This window comes from Dipodomys merriami, unplaced genomic scaffold (assembly GCF_024711535.1).
Source record: "Dipodomys merriami isolate MVZ:Mamm:240054 unplaced genomic scaffold, mDipMer1.0.p SCAF_4, whole genome shotgun sequence".
Classification (NCBI taxonomy): Eukaryota; Metazoa; Chordata; class Mammalia; order Rodentia; family Heteromyidae; genus Dipodomys; species Dipodomys merriami.
In genome coordinates this window covers 81937538-81958234 of record NW_027205603.1, presented here as the reverse complement: position 1 = coordinate 81958234, position 20697 = coordinate 81937538, and the positions used below count along the sequence as shown (strand labels likewise).

Below are 20697 nucleotides of genomic sequence, written 5' to 3'. Positions count from 1 at the left end.
TTCTTAAGAAAAACTAGTGCCCACAGTTGGATACATGATAAAATTTCATTGAGGAATCTTTGGCACAGTTGACGCACCTTATGATCATTACATCTATTAAAAAGCTATTTGTTCAAATTTTGTCATAAAAACGTGAAAACATTTTATTCTATGTACAATAATGTACACAAATTTAAATAGGTCACCAAAGAGACCAGAAGTAATTAAAGAGGTATATTTACAGTAGCACATCACAGTAAACGGAAAACCATTCACAGATTCAACATTGATACTGTTTTTTGTGCTTGGTTACACACTGAAGTGAAGCATATTACTTCATTTTGGATGAACTGAATTTTAAACGAATACCTCAATGATTAGTAAATGCTATTTTAATCAGTGTCATCATTAACAAGTTCTTCAGCTGCTGCGCCTGTGTGCTGAATCCCTCCATTTCTTTCCCTTTGAACATCATCATCATCATCATCATCATCATCACAATCGGTACTGTCATCTTCATTCAATTCCCTGTCAGATTCAGCATCTTCTCTTATATCTTCCTCTGGATTTTGATTTTCATTGGGTGCAATAAATCCATTGTTGTTAGACACATTTGAATTATCCTTGATATCATCTTCAATGTATACTTTTTGATGGCACATTGGACAAGTGTCTTGAATGTACAGCCATTTCCGAAGGCAAAGTGCATGGAAATAGTGATTACAAGGTGTAATACGAGCAGATGTTGTAAACTCATGGTAGCAGATTGCACATACGTCATCTATTTCTTGCAAGCGGCTCCCTTTTATTTCAGGAAGCGAGTTGATTTTCTTCACGGCAGTTCTACGATTCATGAATGTCTTCCAGCCATTTTTTGCTTGTAAGTAGATGTTAAAATAAGCATGTAGGCACATCATACAAGCCCGAATTTTACTTCCTGACTCAAACATCATAGTATAAGCCCCATTTCCAAACATTACTACTCCAAATATAAATTCAATAATATTGCCTGTTGAACGAACATAGTAGACATAATCATCAAGCTTTTCCCAGAGGACATTATAGTAGCCATCGATCATGAATAATGTATAAACAGTGAGAGAAACAATTACTTTTAAGCAGAGTTCCACACAAAAGGCTGTAACAGCAAACAACCATGTATTTAGTGCATAGTGATGCCAGAGAACATAACTGAGTAAAACAGGAAGGACAAACAGGCAAGCAGAGACAAACAGCACAGGGAAATGTCTACGAAAAGATGACACATGGGAGGCACTGAGAGACATTAATACAGGGTCTGTCATCCCATGGATGAAATGCAGGACTGCAGTTAATAAAAGGCACATGTTTCTACTTAAGCGAATAAGTCTCTCTTCTGGCCTTAACCCACTTAAACCAGTCTGAAGAGCCAAAATAAAAAATAAAACAGGTGCTACAAAGCCAAGCCGCCTGTCATCTTCTTCAGTTGATCCAATAAAGGCCAATATTCCAAGACCCAAGTAATGGGCTACTGAGGAAATTACAGCACTCATGCCCAGTACAGTTAAGGTAGAATCACATCCACTAATTATAAGATTGCAAATGAGGTCCCAAAAATCATCCCAAGAAATAAAGTAGGACTCAGTTTCATTTGCCATCCTTAAAATGTATATTAACACTGTAGCCTGGGCTGTAATTCTTGTTAGCCAGAAGACTCGAAGTATATCTGGGAAACGAATCCTCTTCCATGTGTCTTCCATCAATAACTGTAATCCATAAATTCGATACATGTGCCTCACTAAAAGATAAACATATCGTGTGGAATAATAAAACCACTTAAGTTTCACTGCCAAGACAAGCACTGTATTTAATATGAGGATCAAGGATGAGGTAAAAACTAAAGTCTCTCTGATGTGTAATGGTAGCTCTGTGATTAAACCTATTACAGGAACCAACAGATCCAAAATAATTAACTGTGAATAGATGGACTGAATCTGGAGTAGTGTGATGTATCCAATTCCAAATGTTAGCTGTAGAACGACAAGTGCCATCCACAGTGAGGGCCCTTTCCGAGGAAGCAGCTCGATCCCAAAAGCTGATGTGTTGTACGCACCATAGAAGTCAATGTGCAAAGCAGCATAATAATTCACCAACACTGAAGTTGCAGCTAACAGAAAGGCTGAGCTGTACATGTAAAACTTGAAAAGTGATCGCTGTGACAAGATCAGAACAATACTGGATACAAATATCCCTAAAGGAGAAAAAAAGGAAAAAGAAAAGGTTACTGAATGAAATATTTTGAAGCATGTGTTTGTATTAATAGTTACGATTTTCTTTAATTATGAGCATTTCCAATGTTTTGGAGGTTAAGCCTTGAGACAATTTACACTTAAGGATCAATAAAGTTCTATCAAGTCAAGAGTATGAGGCCAGACCAAACATTTTATATGTAAATACTACTCGTTTTTCTAATTTCCGAAGTAATTGTGTAATACTGTAGGTCCAGGCACAACATACTAACTTATCCTCAGGACAATATTTGTAATAACATGCACTTTTTTTTTTTTTTGCCAGTCCTAGGGCTTGAACTCAGGGCCTGGGCACTGTCCCTGAGCTTCATATGCTCAAGGCTAACACTCTACCACTCAAGCCACAGTGCCACTTCTGGCTCTTTCTGTTTATGTGGTACTTAGGAATCGAATCCAAGGCTTTCATGCATGCTAGACAAGCACTCTACCACCATTAGGCCACATTCTCAGCCACATGCACCTTTTTTTTAATAAGCCTTAAAATTCAAAAGATACCATTCAAATACTAAGGAACGCGAAGTAATTCCACTGAAAAAATAATGACCCAAATGGGAAACATGTGTTCGTGTGTGTTCTTTAGGAAATCAGGTTTAAGTTTCACTATGAACTCAGGCCAGCTCCTGCTTTTCTGCTCTGTAAATAAATTCTGTAAGGGCTCAACTTGTTTGGCGGTCCAGCTTTTTTCTCAGCATACTTTCCTTTAAATTTTACTTGTTTGGGAGGTCCAGCTTTTTTCTCAGCATACTTTCCTTCAAATTTCAGAAATGTCCTCTATGTTCCCTTTTCCTTCACATTACTCCATCAACTTCTTCAAATAATCATTTCATTCTTCAATTAAAAAATAACATTCAGAAAAACAAGCCATGTTAAAAAGATGGTAATATATCTGTGCCTTTACAGGTAATCACTGTCAACAGTCAGATAACCAAATGACACCTGCACTTCTGCTCCGTGAGAATTGCTGTAAGCAGCATGATGATGACATATATCTGGCCCCAAACTTACTTTGTGCTCTGCCAAAAAATTCATATTTTTGAAGTGAGATTGATTACACAGTAAACACAATGTTCAAGCCAATGGTTCAACTTGGGGGATGACATCAAAATATTCACCTAGTTCCACTTTTACATTTAACTACAAAACTCAACATCTGAAGTCTAACTTGCCTTGAATCAAAACCAGCTTGTTCTTAAGATTTCCAGCTCCAGCTGAAGATCTCATTATTATTATTATTATTATTATTATTATTTGCTTAAAGATGCTGGGGGCCCTTAATCTTCAAACTTTTCTAGTTGGTGGTCAAATGCTAACACTTTTAATTCTCTTTGCTCAATGTCAGCAACTAACTCATCTAAATCCATATGGCAAGCCAAAATGTCTTTCTTCATTTCTCAACTCTTATTTATTCTTCATGGTTCCGAAATTATTATGGACTTAAACTATGTTCTGGAACTAATGGACCTAATTTTCTTTAGAGTGACATTCTTTCTTACACACTCACCAATGTGCTAGAACGTCTCCGCAAACACATACTTTTCTATACCATAATCACATGTGCTTATACTTATATTCCTTTGTTTAGAGTGATGCCCCCTACCTGCCCATTCCTGACCGCTCAGTTCCTACCCATTTAGAGACCTGCCTTCATTGTTAGTAACTGTTCCTTCAGCATACCCACAGAACTCAGTAAAGCTACCACTAGACACTGTCACTTGTAGTTCTTTGATAGGCATCATCTACTCTATTATGTATATGATGCTTCCCTGATAGCCAGCAAAGGTCTTACTTTGTAGAGGATCCCACAAAGTAACTCAATTAGTATTCATTGAGATAATTTATGTTTCCATCACATCTGGATTTTTTTAAAGGCAATCACAAAATAAAAACAGATAGAAAAATGAAACAGATGAAAGGATAAGGCAAAGCTGAGAAACTATCTGGAATACAGAAGATGCCACAAACAAAACACCTGGCTAGCCACTTTGTATCAGCATGTTTCAAGAAAGGTGCTACAAGCTGCAGCAGGAGCATTTCATAGCCAGCTGCATGTTAAAAAAAAAAAAAAAAAAAAAAAGCTAGTTCCTTCAAGAGATGACTTTGCCCACAGACTGGCCAACACATCAGGTCATTTGTTTAAAAAATAAAAAAAGCTAAAAACCACACAGTCATCTCCCAAACAGAACTGGGGCTCTTTCAACAGAAAATGGCTTTTTCCATGCAAAGTAACAAGGAAATACAATTCAGTCCACTTTATGTAATCTACTATATATAATCTTACTGGTGGGGGGGGGGGAGGAAAGAATTATGTTCCCTGACACAAAGCTTAATTAATTTTGGAGGAGCAGTACTGAGGTTTGACCTCAGGACTTCATATTTGTTGAGACAGGTGCTCTACCACTGGTGTCATGACACCAGACCTCTTTTGTGCAGGTTATTGTTGAGATAGGGTCTCATTTCCTGCCCAGGTACACATAAAGATGGCAATCTATCTTAGGCTTCCTGTCAAAGCTGGGTTGACATGCATGTGCCACCACACGTTGGTCAAGAAGTCTAATGTGACCCCAAATCATGAGCTCCTCAATCTCAGCCTCCTTGGCTGCTTAGATTGCAGGTGTGAACCACTGACACCCAATTTAAGCGTTTTACATAGATTAATTAAAACCAAATCAAAGTAACATTAGCTCTATTCACTACCTGAAAGGGAGAGAAGCAAGCAGCTACTGTACTTTTTTAACCAATTTGCTACTCATAAAATGGTAAGCTAATCTCCACCAGTAGCCATTCATGACATCTGTGGCACTTTTATAACTAGTCTTTCTATTCTGCATTTTTCCTCCTGAAGTTTATTTCTTACATAGAAATAAAAGGATGACTTGAAAATTAGAATTACGGGGCTGGGAAGGTGGCTCTGTGGTAGAGTGCTTGCCTTGCGTGCATGAGGCCCTGGGTATGATTCCTCAGCACCACATAAGCAGAAAAAGCTGGAAGTGGCGTTGTGGCTCAAGTGGTAGAGCGCTAGCCTTGAGCTGAAGAGCTGAAGGACAGTGCCCAGGCCCAGAGTTCAGGCCCCACGACCAGCAAAAAAAAAAAGAAAATTAGAATTGTTTGGATAAAATGCGCCATTTTTCTTTGTGCAAATGTATCAAAGGAAAAAAAGAGTAAAGAAAGACTATATAGTGTGCTGAGAGTACAACCTACAAGTCTGTCTGGGTGTGCCTTCCAGGTAACTACCTAATACTATTTTCCTGATTAAAATTATATTCTCAATGGCAACTCCTTTGTACAACTACTTAAAGATAAAAAAAAAAAATTGTATTCCCAACATGTAAGAGAAATCACTTCAAAAAGAGCATACATACACTTGTTTTAATTCCTACTCTACATTTGTAAATAGGTGAAGTTTTTCTACTGTTCATTTATAGTCATGTTCCTATGGAGAGAATCAACTCTCACTTCACAGGAAATAAATAAAAATCAACTTCCCAAGTAAAAGTCTCCAAAGTAATTTTTCTTTAGTGATCTGTGGGGAGTACTAAGATTATCAATGTTCCCATGCCTCTTCACAACTTTACACATGAAACTTTCGTGGTATTTATCCTATAGGTCCAAGGAAATTAAGCTGAGGAAAAGCTTTTCATTCATGTTTATAAGTGACTTGCTTTATCTTTATTTTTTTTTAATCACTTGGACACTAGAGTAAGAGCTATGTGAAACTGCAACATGAAGATTTCAGTCCATCTCTACAGTGATATGGAGTTCCACTAAAGGTTTCAAGGTAGTTCTCTAAAAAGCATGTGCTGGGGCTGGGAAGGTGGCTCAGTGGTAGAGTGCTTGCCTTGCATGCATGAGGCCCTGGGTTCGATTCCTCAGTACCACATAAGCAGAAAAAGCCAGAACTGACACTGGCTCAAATGGTAGAGCCCTAGCCTTGAGCTGAAGAGCTGAGGGACAGCGTTCAGATCCATAACCAAAAAAAAAAAGCAAGTGCCAAAAACCAATTCAGGAGCTCATTATATATAAACCCAATTCATGAATTCAAGATCTTTTCAATGTAGATTACTGTAACAAAGAGAAAGGGAAAAAATTGCATATTGTACAATGAAGTGTTTACTTTAAAAAAAAGTCTCACTATATAAACTAAACTGACCTCAAATCATATATAACCTAGAATGGCTCAAACTCAAGACCCTCTCAGCTCAGCCTCGCAACTAATGAGATTACAGAAGTGCACCATCTATTCACTCTTCTGTATGTCAAGTCCATTTGTACTCTTAACCTCTCCTGAAAATTTATGTCTAAGAATTAGAAGGAAAGAAGACATGGTACTTAGAACTCTCCAGATCCCTTGGTACAGTTAAAACAACCTAAAGAAGTCAGTAGGAAAACATTTCTAACTCAGTAAAGATGAGGAAGCACAGCAATAAATGTTATTACTACCTTACTCCCCAGGGAGACTGTAACAGAAGAAATTTAAGACTAAGTAAACAAAATGTCTTGAGATGCAGTGAATCTGTTGGCATACTAGACAACTTATGCCACAAAGGAAGATTTTCTAAACTGAGTGTGCTGCCCCTGGCTGTAATTCCAGCACTAGAATGGATCAGGATTTGCAGCCAAAGCTACATATCCATACTGTAAGGGGAAAAGGGGGAGGGACTCTCATACTTTCATTTTCAGTAAAATGGAAACAATGAAACATCCGGGCCATCCAGGTATACACTTTCACAAGATTATAACGAAGGCATTTTTATTAACAGTGTGTGAACACAGATTTAAAAAAAAAAAACAAACTTGAACCCTAAGGAGGTATTAAATAACAAGTTAACCAATTGTTTTTCTAGTTTTTGTCTTTGCCATCTGTAATATTGTGAAATGTATGTAACTGGTCCTCATCCAGATTCCTAACAGTTCCTAAAATCCTTGAAATAGTTATAAAGGGGGCTGGGAGGGTGGCTCAGTGGTAGAGCACTTGCCTTGCATGCATGAGGTCCTGGGTTCAATTCCTCAGCACCACGTAAGCAGGAAAAAAAAAGCCGGAAGTGGTGCTGTGGCTCAAGTGGTAGAGCGCTAGCCTTGAGCTGAAGAACTGAGGGACAGTGCCCAGGCCCAGAGTTTAGGCCCACGACCACCCCCCCACCTCCCCACCAAAAAGAAAGAAATAGTTATAAAGGCTCTCTTGTGTGTCAATAAGACACCAATGAGATGATTGAAGGCTGGGGCTGAGGATGGGGGCTGGTTGCCAGGAGAACCACTTCTCTGGGAAGGGGGAGGGTGATTAAATTGAGTGCCTAATCAGTGGCCAATGACTTAATCATGTCTGAATAAAAATAAAGCTGCCCCCAAACCCCCTAAAAGACTGAGTTCTGAGTTCAGGACCAATGGAGGTTCCTGGAGGTCGATGGGTAAAGAGAAGGCACAGACACCCCCCCTTCCTCCCATCTTCACTCCACCCCCCCTTCCTGCCCATCTGTCTTTTCCATGTGTGTTCATGTATCCTTTGTAAAAGAAAGTTACAATAAAAGAACAAATATAAGTAGTTTCACTGGGTTCTGTGTTACAATCTTGCACATTAAGAGATCTACAAAGAAGAAAGCAAAGGGGAAATGACATCCTTTAAGTTAGAAATACAGGCCTCAACTTGTGTCATGACTGATATCTGAATCCAGGGGCAGTTATATCGGACCAAGCCCTTAACCTGAGGAATCTAGGTAGATGGCATCATAGCATGGAGCTGAATTAAAGGACAACCACTAGTGGCTTCTGAACAATCTATTCAGAATTGGCTGCTGGTGGGGAGAGATCCTTACACACATTTTGGTGAGCAGACATAAAGCATCCTAGACTGAGGGTAGGAAAAACTACATCATTACACTGTCTTACTAGCATTAAAGAGGCAGAACAACTTAAAACTTTCCTGTACAGCCTAGCAAATAATTAAGCATTCATTCATATATAAATCAGCGCACATTTTTTTGGGGGGGGATCTAGTCATGGGGCTTGAACTTTGGGCCTGGGAGCTGTCCCTCAGCTCTTCAGCTCAAAGCTAGCTCTCTACCACTTGAGCCACAACACCACTTCCAGCTTTTTTTTTTTCTGTTTATGTGGTGCTGAGGAATCAAACCCAGGGCCTCCTTCCCAGCCCCACCAATGCATATTTTATTGCATAAGAGGTTTTACATTGTGCGAGGGTCCTGGGGATTGAACTCAGGGCCTGAATGCTATCGCTATCCCTGAGCCTTTTCGCTAAGGCTCCACTTCCAGCTTTCTGGTGGTTAACTAGAAATAAGAGTCTCACAAATTTCCTGCCCTGGCTGGCTTCAAACCACAATCCTCAGATCTCAGCCTCCTGAGTAGCTAGGATTACAGGTATGAGCCACTGGCAGCTGGCAAGAGGTTTTAAAATTTAATACCAATTTATCAAACTTTATACATTTGCTTTCATTTATTTCTAAAAGAATTCACTTATGATTGAAAACAAGATATTACATATTCAAAGTCCAACATTTCACATTTACATGTTAGTTCCTTTAGAACTGGTTGTTCATATTTAAGTAACTATAGTGTATAATTCTTTTCCTTATGAGTAAGTGAATGATCACATTTGAGTTGTGTGTGTGTGTGTGTGTGTGTGTGTGTGTGTGTGTGCATTACAGACACCTATCTAGGGGACAGCGGATGGGGATGCTAAAAATCCAGCATTCCTCCAACACAGAGTTATCCTAAATTGTCAATAATGCGACTGTTGACAAAGCCATCCCCTTTGACATCCATAATTACTTCTGCTCAACTTTTGACTGCTTACTTCAAAGGTTTGGTCACATCTTTCTACAGCACCAAATATTATTCAGCACCAAAAATAATTCTCAGTCTTGTAATTAGATCTAAAGCAGATTTCTATTATACATTTATATTAAGTATGAAGTTCAATGTTTTGTTATTTCCAGTAATGCTGTGAATCTATCATTGTTCATAGTCCTGTGCAACTATAATTTCTATGCCCAATCCCCTACAACTGGAATTGTGAGTCCAAAGGTATACAAGTAAATGTCAGTTCATAGGGCCAAGTGGTTTTATGTAAAACTTATAGCCTATCAAAATTATAGCTATTTTAACCCATAGCTATAGGATAACCTATGTTATATAGATTATTCTGCATAGTTAAATTGTATAAATTTATCTAAATGGGTAAATACCATTGCTAAAACACTTTCTGATCATACTTTGAACTCTAGACCATCTAATAAGCAAAATTCTGTTTTAACTGTATTTCCTTATTATAAATCAGACTAAGTACATTTGTTTATTGACCATCATAAGCATTTTGTTTGCTGTGAATGGCTAGACCCATTTCATGTGAAAGTACATATCTATCTATCTATATATATATATTTTTATTGATAGAGAACACTTACTGAGACTATGACACAGCTATTTCCCCCCAATCTGTTTATCAGATTTTCCCTTGTAATTTCTTAGATTTCTTTTATGTTTACATTTTTTTTGGGGGGGGTCCGGTCATGGGGCCTGAACTCTGGGCCTGGGTGCTGTCCCCCAGCTCTTCAGCTCAAGGCTAGCACTCTACCACTTGAGCCACAGTGCCACTTCCGGCTTTTTTCTTTTTGCTTATGTGGTGCTGAGGAATCGAACCCAGGGCCTCAGGCATGCAAGGCAAGCGCTCTACCACTGAGCCACCTTCCCAGCCCTCTTTTATGTTTACAAAGTCCTTAGCCACCTCAACAAATTACCACCATATGAGTAATACTATTAAAACAAACTCCCAAGCTTGTATTTTCTGCCTTGGACTTAAACTTGCTATTTCAGCATGATACTGCTCTGCACCGAGTTTCATGTAGCACTTAACACTTCTTAAAAAATGTCTTGATGTTCTTAAACATTCCATGTATTGTAACCTTTATTTGGATCTCCAATAAGATAACCTGTGGAAATCTCAAGTTGAGTCTTACACAAAATGAAAGTATAGTTGAACCATGTCAGAAGGCAGAGTAAGTAACTACTTCAAACATTACATATAAAATCGGTAGTGCTTGAAAAATGTTGAGAAGTATTGAGATTCACACATAAGAACAATGAGAAGTCTGTAAGTTTCAGACACAAAGCAGGAAGTCAATTTCAGTTTCTATTACTGGCACCTGACATACCCACCTGCCACTCTATTTACTTTTGGGGGTTTTAGCTCTCCCCCGCATTCTTACTCTTACAAAAACAATAGCATCCAATTACATTGGCACAACATAGGAAAAATCAGTTGACAGACTTGGAAAATACTTTCTTCTCATAAAGTTTGACCTGTGACTATATTGAAAGAAACATTTTTAAGCCATTATTTTGATAATTACTGCCTTTACTAAATAGGCCTAATATTTGAGAGATTGGGCTAACAAGACTGTGTAAAGCCGGGCGCTACTCAGAAGGCTGAGATCTGAGGATCGCATTTCAAAGCCAGCCCAGGCAGGAAAGTCCATGAAACGCTTATCTCCAATAAACCATTAGAAAACCAGAAGTGGTGCTGTAGCTCAAGTGGTACAGTGCTAGCCTTCAGCTGAAGAAGAGGGCTCAGGCCCAGAGTTCAAGCCCCACGACAGACCAAAAGAAAAAAAAAAAGGCGATGTAACAAAGTATGGTCTTAATGGAAGGATATAATATTTTTGAAAAGTGGCTGAGCTTACTAATACTAACATGAATAGCCCGAAGTGTCCTAAGTCCTATGAAAGAAATACCATTATTGTCCATCTTTACAAAAGAAAACCAAGACATAATACAGTTAATGGCTCAAGTTTTTTCAAGCCATCAGAATACAAAACTCTGACTTACTTCAACAGTAAATACAGAGAGTAGGAGTAAACTTTACTTTGTTAAATGTTTTCACCTTCAGATGATGCATTAAGAAAAATGCTGTTTCCTTTAAGCTGCCTCAGAGCAGAGCACTGCATTAAATCAAGTCTCCAGGGGTTCTCAGAATCTGCAGTTATTCCATGAGACCGTTCATAGGCAGAGGTACACTACTGCTGGAATGAACATACACATTCTTCTCAAACACCACCCATTTCTACCAGACATCCTGGGGCTCTCAGGCTTTTACAGAGGAAAGGAGGAATGACTGAAATTAACTATCCATGGATTACTAAAGATTCCTGTCCTTAAAAAAAAATCATGTCCACATTTTTCAGTTCCATTCTGTATCTGTATTTCAACATACTGAGCAGAAAGTAAACCATACTTGGTGTCAAAACATTTTTAAATCCAGGCTCTGGCAACCATTTACTAGCTATGTACCAAGAGCGAAACAACCTGTCCAAACCTCAGTTTCTTCCTTTGTACAAATGAGAATACCACCATTGGCCTGTAGGATGTCTAAGGTTAAATTAGACAATGCAACTGAAAATGTTCCACGGAAGTGAAGTAACAGACAAATGCCAAATACTGTTATTTTTACTAAGAATAAATCCAGTCTTTATTGCTACTCCCTTTTTTTGTAGGAATAAAGCAACAGATGGCTTATAATTCAGAAAGGCTTAGTAAAGAAGAATCTTACTATCAACCCACTCTCAGCTACAATTCAAAAGCAGAAGCCCCCCAGAGACTGGTTACAAGAATTACCTCATCAAACAAATTTGCCAAGTTGCAACTACTGGAGAAAAAAACTGACACAATTGCTTCCCACTGGAGTGATGGAGATGGAAATGCCGAGTGAAATACAAAAAGCTTTGAACATTTCATCCATGTACATCAAACTAGGAGTTACAGCCTTTTTCTGCGAACGGTTCATACTTTCTAGACAAAATTGCACAATCGTTTTCAGCAGCTTCTCTTTCACTCAATTTTAGGGCTGGTTATTAGTACAACCTTCCTCACGTGGGCTACGGGTAATGGTTTCAAGGTCTGACATTCAAAATCCCGTCTCCTCGGCTCGGATGTCACTGACCACAAACATTCCGCGATCGTGTGGGGTTTGCAACTGCAGTAGAAATGACAACCTACCAGCACTCTGCAACGTGCAGAGGGAAAACTGAGGCTCGAGCCTTGGCACAAATCCAAGGTCTCACACGGCCAGCCCGGGACTGACAGAGTCGCTGTTTTGCCAAGGCTGTCGCATAGGGCACGGCCGTGAGTCATCCCCAAGAGCATCAGCAGGGCGAGCGCCGCGTGCCCTCGGATGCACGCGTTTTCCTCGTCCCCGTCATCCGCCACACCGAACCCCGGATGGGGGCAGGGGGGAGGGGATGCCAGCCCCGAGACGGCACGAGCCCCGCTCCACCCGCTCCCCCCACCACAAAACGCCTTCGGGGGAATCCAACTGCGACTCCCGGCCCTCCCCGGAGGAAGGCGGGGCGGGCGGACGCCGTGGCGGCCCGCAGGCTCCCGCTGCCCTTACCGAGGAGCCGGAGGAGGACCTGGAGCACGATACAGAACCGGCTCTGGCTGGAATCGTAGTAGGAGTTGAAGATGGCGTCGATGATGTAAAGGCAGGGCACCCGGAGCGCCACCTCGAGCGCCGTCCACATCTGCTGACGGGCCATCCGCACCTGCTGCTGCGGGGGCCCCACCGCCGCCGTGAGCCGCTGCCACACCGGGGCTGGGCGGGCCGGGCAGGGCCGCGCGGGGCAGGGCCCGGGCCGGCGGCCGGGCGGGGCGGGGGCTCCGGCGGCGGCTCCGCCCCGCCGCCCTCCTCTCCTCTCTGGCGGCCCGCCCCGCCGCCCGCCCGCCCGCCCGCGTCTCCGGAGCTGGAGCAGGCGGCGGAGGCGGAGGCTGGGGCGGCGGCGGCGGCTCCCCGGGAGGTCTCCGGGCGTCGGTGTTTCCGGCTGGCTATGGTCTGGCTCCTCCTCCCTCCACCGCCTCCCCCGCCCGCGGAGCCACCATCTTGACCCCGCCTGCCTCGGCCTTGGCTGCGGTGGCGAGGCCCGGAGGCTGGGCCCGCGGTCGCGCGAGAACGGGAAGCCCGCGCCGCTGCTTGCGTCACAATCCGGCGCTTCTCAGGCCGTCGTCGCGCCGGGCGCACAGTCTCGGAGCGTTGCCATGGTTCCCGCCCGCCACCGAGGCGCGCGCGGGAGACCCGGAGCTAACGCGGCGAGAAGCATTCGCAGTTTGCTTAGCGCCCAGCGAGTGTCCCGACGTGCTTCCCACCGCCTGGGCGGACAGGCTGCGGAGGCCGCGCCGGAGCCGGGGCAGACGGCCCGGGCAGCACCGGCTCCGCCGCGGGCCCGGCGGCGTCACGGCCGGCCTGCGTGGGGCGGCCGTCGGACGTGGCGCTGGGCTACGTGCGGTGGGCGCTGCCAAGGTAAACCGCCCTTTCATCTCTGTGCACGCTTCCCTTCCAGCCTCCACCCCTGTGCCAGCAGGCCGAGCAGAGGGCCGGCACGGCCCCGGGGCCTTCCGCCCGTCCCTTGCCTGCGCGTCTCTGAGGCCGGCGCACCTGGACAGTCTCTTCCTCTTCGGGGCCGGTGAGTCCATTCTTCTTGCCTATCCGTGTCGTTGTTCCTTTTTCTTTTCTTCAATAGGAAGCAGAAAGCCTGACTCCCCAGGGCTCCGCGTCCAGAGTGTCTCCTGCAGTCTAGTGTCTGTCCGCCTCCTGTGGTGCGATCCTTTACCAGTACCCCCTCCATAGGGGGAGATCCTTAGCAGAATTACCCAACTCTTACAGGACATTTCTGTCAGGCGTGGTACTCCTTGTAGTCCTACTCCGTAAGTAGTGTAAAAACTGAACCCTTCACCCAGCGCCCTCTCTTCAGCCATGTTTGTTAAAAAAACAACAACAAACAAAACTTCATTTCCCTCTCCCCATCTATCTAGGGCTTTTACTATATGCTAGGTATTGTGTCCAGGGTTTTACCTTTTAATGGAGTCTTTGCATTGGCCTATTCTGGTGGGTATAACTGTTTTGCAAAGGAAATTAGAGTTTAGATAAATTGCAAGATCACAAAGGTAGTAAGTAGTGGGTTGCTAGTAAGCCCCAAACTGCCAAGAGTTAAACCTAAGATTTGAATCCAAAGTTGTAAGGTAAAAATTTGGCATCTTTGATTTCTTCTTTTACTTACAGCCACTTCTACACTGAATCATTTCTCCTCTGTCTTCACAGTGTCTTTCTAATGCCACCATCACATCTTAGTTCAATTCCCTACTGTACTTTGGTTTATTGCAATGCCCACATTGTGATTCACCTCAAATCTAATCTGTTTCCTAAACTGTGTCTCTGGGGAATAACTTTGTACTTATGGCAAAATTCCCAAAGGAAAACAAACTTGGTAAAAGGTGAGAGAATTATGAAGACCTATGCAAATTATTTACTAATTGGGTAATTAGACATAAATAAGCTATTCAATTCATCTCTTACCCAGCCCTGAGTGGAATTTCAAGCTGAAAGAATGAAGCCATTATGGAAAAAAAGGTCCACAAGGACTAATTTCAAACAAGAATATGACAGAGGACACAGGAGGTGAATACCATTATATTGTGATTGTGCAAAATGGAAAATAAAGTAGTAAAATGGTTTTCCTCTTTTATTTTTTAAAAGTTAAATGCAAACATTAAATAAAAAGTTTTTTAAAACGAACAAATGCTTCAGTCCTCATCAATGTTGTATTGTTTCTAATCTTAATTTGGTGAACAGATATTATAAGAGTGTCTGTAGGCTCACTATAATACATAACGATATACGAAAGATACTTTGAGAACTAGATGGCCGCTGAGCAAGATGACAAAATTTATGAAGGCCTCCTTTTAAAGGGGTTCCTAACTCAGGCTAACTTCTGTCAGGGCCAAGATCTTTCAGGTGGTGATAGAAGCATCCTTTCTTATATAGAACTTCAAGCAAGTCTCTATATTTTATTGGGTCTGGCAGTACTACAGTTTGAGTTGATGGCCTTGTACTTGCTAGACAGACACTCTTATGGTTGAACCACGACTCCAGCCTTTTTTCACTCGTTTCTTTTTTTTTTTTTTTTTTAATCCAGGGCTTGCCTGCTGTCCTGAGCTTTTGTGCACAAGGAACACTAACAGTCTACTACTTTGAGCTACACTCTGGCTTTCTGGTGGTTAGCTGGAGATAAGTCTCTTGGCCTTTCCTGCCTGGGCTGGCTTCAAACCAAGATCCTCAGATCTCAGTCTTCTGAGTAGCTAGGATTGTAGACATGAGACACTGTTGCCTGGCTTGCAATGGTTTTTTTTTTTTTTTTTTTTTTTTTTTTTTGGGTCCGGTTGTGGGGCCTGAACTCTGGGCCTGGGCGCTGTCCCTCAGCTCTTCAGCTCAAGGCTAGCGCTCTACCACTTGAGCCACAGTGCCACTTCCGGCTTTTTTCTTTTTGCTTATGTGGTGCTGAGGAATCAAACCCAGGGCCTTGAGCATGCAAGGCAAGCGCTCTACCACTGAGCCACCTTCCCAGCCCCGCAATGGTTATTTTTGAGATAAGGTCTCCCTTCCCAGGAATAAGAGCTACCTGTCATAGCTAGGATGACAGGTACATGTCACCACAAACTTGCAGACTTTTCTGCCCTGGTGGCCTGGGCCTGCATTCTTCCCAATATTATCTTCCCATGCAGCTGAAAGTTCCACAGAGGTCTTTGGTGTGTATACCTGGGCTTACCTTAAACCTTGGTTCTCTTTCAGCCTCCTAAGTAGCTAAGGATGCCGTGTGAGGCAGTTCTGCCCAGTAAGTCTTTTTAAAACTTCATTTATAAAGTGAAGGTGTAACAACTATATGGCAAGTATTTTAAAATAATACCTTTAATACTGTTGAAGTAACATAAAATGCTTAGGATTTTTTTTTTTTTTTTTTGGCGGTCATGGGGCCTGAACTCTGGGCCCGGCTCCAGGAATTCTTAAAAGATAGGCTTTCAGAACCCCAGGAATTCTTAAAAGACAGGCTTTCAGGACCCCAGGAATTCTTAAAAGATAGGCTTTCAGGGGCTGGGAAGTTAGCTCAGTAGAGTGCTTGCCTCGCATGCATGAGGCCCTGGGTTCAATTCCTCAGCACCACATAAGCAGAAAAAGCTGGAAGTAGTGCTGTGGCTCTAGTGGTATGGCACTAACACTGAGCTGAAGAGCTGAGGGACAACACCCAGGCCCAGAGTTCAGCCCCCATGACCACCCTTCCCCCCCAAAAAATAGGGTTTCAAAGAAATAGTTGCAATATACTGAATCCAATCTTTGCTTGTTTCTACATTGACTCAAATGCTGCACAATTTATAGGTTTACCTCAAGTCTATTAAGAGCTCTGTGTGTGTATGTGTATATTCATACCAATGCACCAACTTTGTACATAGAGTACTTGTGTTCAAAAAATAACAAACTGAGCCTGTAATCTCAGATATAAGGGAGATGAATAGATAAAGATTGTGGTTTGAGAGTAGCCAGGACCAAAAAAGTGAAATTTTCTTTCAAAACATGCCTTAGGAGGCAAAATAGCTACTTGGGAGGCATAGGTAGGATGACTGAGGTCTGAGGCAAAATCATGAGACCCTATCTGAGAAGTGAGGAGGGCTGGGAGTGTAGCTCAAGTGGTAAGGCCCTGAATCCAAACTCAATACCACTACCACCAAAAAGACATTTAAAAAAAATCATCTCTTCATTTATCTCCAACAATTCAAAAGGCTTTTAGTAGCTTTCAGTTTTTAGATGGCAGATGTATAAAACCTAGATTGAATTTTCTGTGGATATTCATCAAGTCACTGTTCTCTAACAAAATCTGATTTTTGGCTGTATTAATACAGAAATTTAGTAAGAGGACACTGTTTCTCAAGATTTCAGGTGAAACTACTCAGTTAAGCTTTATAAATCATGTCTCTGAACTTAAGCTTCCTTAGTGGGAGAGAAATGAGAAACAAGCACTGGAGTTACACATATACACACACAACAATGGGCTATGTATTTAAAGTGGCAAATGCAGGTGCAGGTGAGAAGAGTAGGGATTGGTAAACAAGGCATATACTCCAATAGTATGAGTACTGTAAAGATCAGCTAGAATTGTTTTTGAGGTGGTAATTAAGCAGAACTTAATGAATATTAGGATAAAAATGAAAAGTAAATGTTAATGTAGGCTGGTGATCAGACCTGTTCTGAGTACTAAGATACTGCCAAGAGAAGGAGTAGAGGTAACAAACTTTCTTGGCAGTACTAAGATTTGAACTCAGTCTTGTGCTTGTTAAGTGCTCTGTCACTTGAGCCATACCCCCCAACTTCCTTTTTCAAATAGCCATTTTCCACATAGAGCTTGCATTTTTCTCCACGGCCTGCCTGCTCAGCACCTCATTTTACCTACCTATGCCATGTTTTACCATACCCTGCTATTACCTTGTCACTTTTTGACAGTGTTCCTGTTGCTTTTGTAGAGATTATTCCTCTGCTGTTTGGAAGTCATCCACTGTATTTGATACTGTGTCAACAGATGCTGGATATTGATGGTATTCTTTTCTGTCCTCATAGTATAACCTATAGTAACCTAGTAACCTATAGACACTATTTTGACATTGTTTCTGGTCTCTGTGAAATTTCGTGCGATCAAATGATTGAGTAATCTTGCAGGTAATTATGAAAAACGCCACTGCCTTCAAGTGAAATTTTTTTTTCATGGGGCCTGAACTCTGGGCCTGGGTGCTGTCCCTCAGCTCTTCAGCTTAAGGCTAGTACTCTGTGACTTGAGCCAAGCACCTCTTCTGGCTTTTTCTGTTTATGGGGTGCTGAGGAATCGAACCCAGAGCCTCATGCATGCAAGGCAAGCACTCTACCACTGAGCCACCTTCCCAGCCCCCTTCAAGTGAATTTGACCAGCTGTATCTTACACCAACTCCTTGTCTACAACCTAGGTCAAAAAGGCAATCCTTAATCCTTAATCCTCAAATGTTGCTCTCTTGATTCATTTTCCCCATTTTGGCTCAAGTCCCCAGGTTGCCCTCCTTATCGTTTTAGTTTGAATACAGTGATTTGTAAGCACACAAGTGAAAAGAAAGCATGTAGCTAAGGAAATGATTAGGGAAAACACAGGAAGGCATCCAGAGACATAGAAATAGGCAGGCTGCTTTCTACAGTAGGATCACATGAGAGCTAACATTTCCCAGCGAGTTTACACATGACAACGCGTACCTCTTGAACACATACATCACTACCTCCTCAGTTCCAAACTGTCCAAGGATGACTCGTTTTCTGAGCATTCAGACTTTTGATCCTATTTCTGTCTCCACCACTCTTATCACTAGCTATACTCTCAGCCCTGCTATATCTTCCTTTATTGTCCTTAATATTGTTCACCAGGGGGTTTCCAAAGAAATTCCCTTATTTGGAAATAAGGAAGTCCACGACCATATGAATAGCAAAACCGCATACCTAAGGCATTGAATTCACAGTTCATGATTGCACAAATGGGCTTCTTATGAGCCACACTAGTTTCCTCAAATACTTGCTCATTGTGCCCAATTTCATTGATAATTTGATGTGATCTAGAGCCTGCTAACAGGACACACCACTACCACCAGGAAATTAAAAGGGTGAGAACTTATCCTGAACAGAAGCATGAAGGGCCACTCACATGGATCCCTTGAGTTACTGGATGTACCTCCTCTAACCAACTACAGGACAGGGGCGGCATTCCAGATCCAGCACTATATGAGCCACATGTGGAGCGTAGGATTTCACTGGTTGGATGTGCAGGATTTGTGTTTTCCACAGTTTTCCATGCACCTGCTGAAGAAGACTGGCAATTTGGGTTTCTGCAGATTCTGCCCACTTCTGCCACTCTGGCTTAGTAGCTGATGATGTTATTTTTCTCATAGAATCCCTGGAATCTCCATTTTCCAATTCGTTGGTGATAATCTGCTGAGGATATGGCCTGTGTTCTTTCTCCATTTGGTTGCTTCCCTGTGTCTGAAGATTCTTTCCTGGGAAAGACTCCACGTTTTGGTGGATATGCAAAATGCCCCCAGTCTCCTTTCGGAGCATTTGGCAGGCTACCTGCCAGCCTTCTTCTGAACTGGGGATCAGCCCCAGGTTCACCCTGTCTGCAACGCTTGAAAGTTTTAGTTTCCTGTTATCCCCAACGTGTATTTGGCACCGATCTGCTACTCCATTGAGCTCCAGGTTATTTCTCAGCGCAGCTACAGCGTGGGGGTTCCACTCACAGGCATGGACGAAAGCAGCACCAGCGTGGACCAAGAAAGGCAATGTAAAATAACCGATCCCAGCATAGAGATCCACCACCACTTCCCCAGCACAGGGCAGCGATGCCACCCGCAGCTTCTCGGTGATGTTTCCAAAGGAGAACATGCACTTAGTCACATCAAACTTATAACGGATACCATTATCCACGTGCTCTACCCAGCCGTGGTCACCTAGCAACAGTGTCACTGCTGGCGTTCGCGTGCCATCAGGTAACACCCGTCCTCGTTTGGCCAAACGCTGGACACCAAGGGCCGAGCCAACAACCTCCCAGAGTTCTGGTTCTAGACTTTCCCATAGCTTGGCTCGGAAACAGTCTCCATTCAGCAACAAGAGGTCACCATGCCGTTGCCAAGATCGGGGCAAATCGGCCTCTAACTCGGCTGACCATGTCATTCCCCGGCGCTCAGCCCAGCATCTCAACTCACGACACAGTCTCTGGGCAGGCGAACATCCCCAGGCCTTCTTGGAAGGGGCGGGATGCGGGAGCCGCGTGGGCACACAAGTGCTCCCCGGGCCCACGCGAGTCCTCAGCTCCTGCAGGTGCGGCTCGGGGAGGGTGTCCCCCAGCACCGGGATCGCCACGGCGCCGCCGGGCATGGTTGCCACACGGTGCCGGCGATCCAAGAGCTCGCACTGCTCCAGATATTCCCGGTATCGCTGGGCAAACCGACGTTCAGTCACGACGGCAAGAACAGCCGCGGAGCTCCCGCCTTCGCTCTCCATGGTGCCGGCGCGGCCGAGCGCTCCGAGGCCCGCGGGGAGGCCTCTCGGGGGCGGCATCTCTTCCGCTCTAAGTTGTCCACACCAGGAGAAAGACTTGTGCGCGCCGCCATCCCGGGGCCAGAAGTGATGTCAAACAAACAGGCCGGAACTGCATACGTGCGACGTGTCCCAGAATGCACTGGACTGTATGTTGCCATGGTGAAGCCAGCGCCTCCATCTTTGTTGTGGTCCGCCATTCCTTAGCAGGTAATTAATAATAAGGGATTCCATAGGCTAAAAGAGAGCAAATTGGTCGATGCTCTCTAGCAACCTCATGCCCTCTCTTTATTGCTTCTCATGAATTCTAAGAGACAAATGAACTTGCAATGATCGGTTGACTATGAGAAAGCTTAAGTTTATGCTAATTTTTAGGGATTGGTAAAATATTGTCATGTGCATTACAGTGCTATGTCTCTTAAATTTTATTTTAAAAAAGTTTAAGACCCAAAAAACTTCTCTGGGATAATTTTGAAAAGGAAAAAAAATAATGGATTGATTTCATGC

General features: G+C 43.0%; 2 protein-coding genes across 2 annotated transcripts; both read right to left on the bottom strand.

Moving 5' to 3' along the window:
• Positions 1-117: 117 nt before the first annotated feature.
• Positions 118-12876, bottom strand: Rnf139 (ring finger protein 139). Its single transcript, XM_069991370.1, has 2 exons — positions 12661-12876; positions 118-2209 (listed from the first exon to the last, which is right to left on the bottom strand). Exons 1-2 carry the CDS (start codon positions 12803-12805, stop codon positions 372-374), a joined length of 1983 nt encoding a protein of 660 aa, XP_069847471.1. The 5' UTR covers positions 12806-12876; the 3' UTR covers positions 118-371.
• Trmt12 (tRNA methyltransferase 12 homolog) lies at positions 2122-20264 on the bottom strand. Its single transcript, XM_069991371.1, has 2 exons — positions 18803-20264; positions 2122-2209 (listed from the first exon to the last, which is right to left on the bottom strand). The coding sequence occupies exon 1, from the start codon at positions 20209-20211 to the stop codon at positions 18835-18837; it is 1377 nt and encodes a 458-aa protein (XP_069847472.1). The 5' UTR covers positions 20212-20264; the 3' UTR covers positions 2122-2209; positions 18803-18834.
• Between the last annotated feature and the right edge of the window lie 433 nt (positions 20265-20697).

Excerpts from the sequence above, each read along its gene's own strand:
- Rnf139 (XM_069991370.1), bottom strand. The coding sequence starts at position 12,805 with ATGGCCCGTCAGCAGATGTGGACGGCGCTCGAGGTGGCGCTCCGGGTG. Across the intron at positions 2,210-12,660 it reads GGTCCTCCTCCGGCTCCTCG|GGATATTTGTATCCAGTATT; the intron begins GTAAGGGCAGCG and ends TTTCTCCTTTAG.
- Trmt12 (XM_069991371.1), bottom strand. The coding sequence starts at position 20,211 with ATGCCGCCCCCGAGAGGCCTCCCCGCGGGCCTCGGAGCGCTCGGCCGC.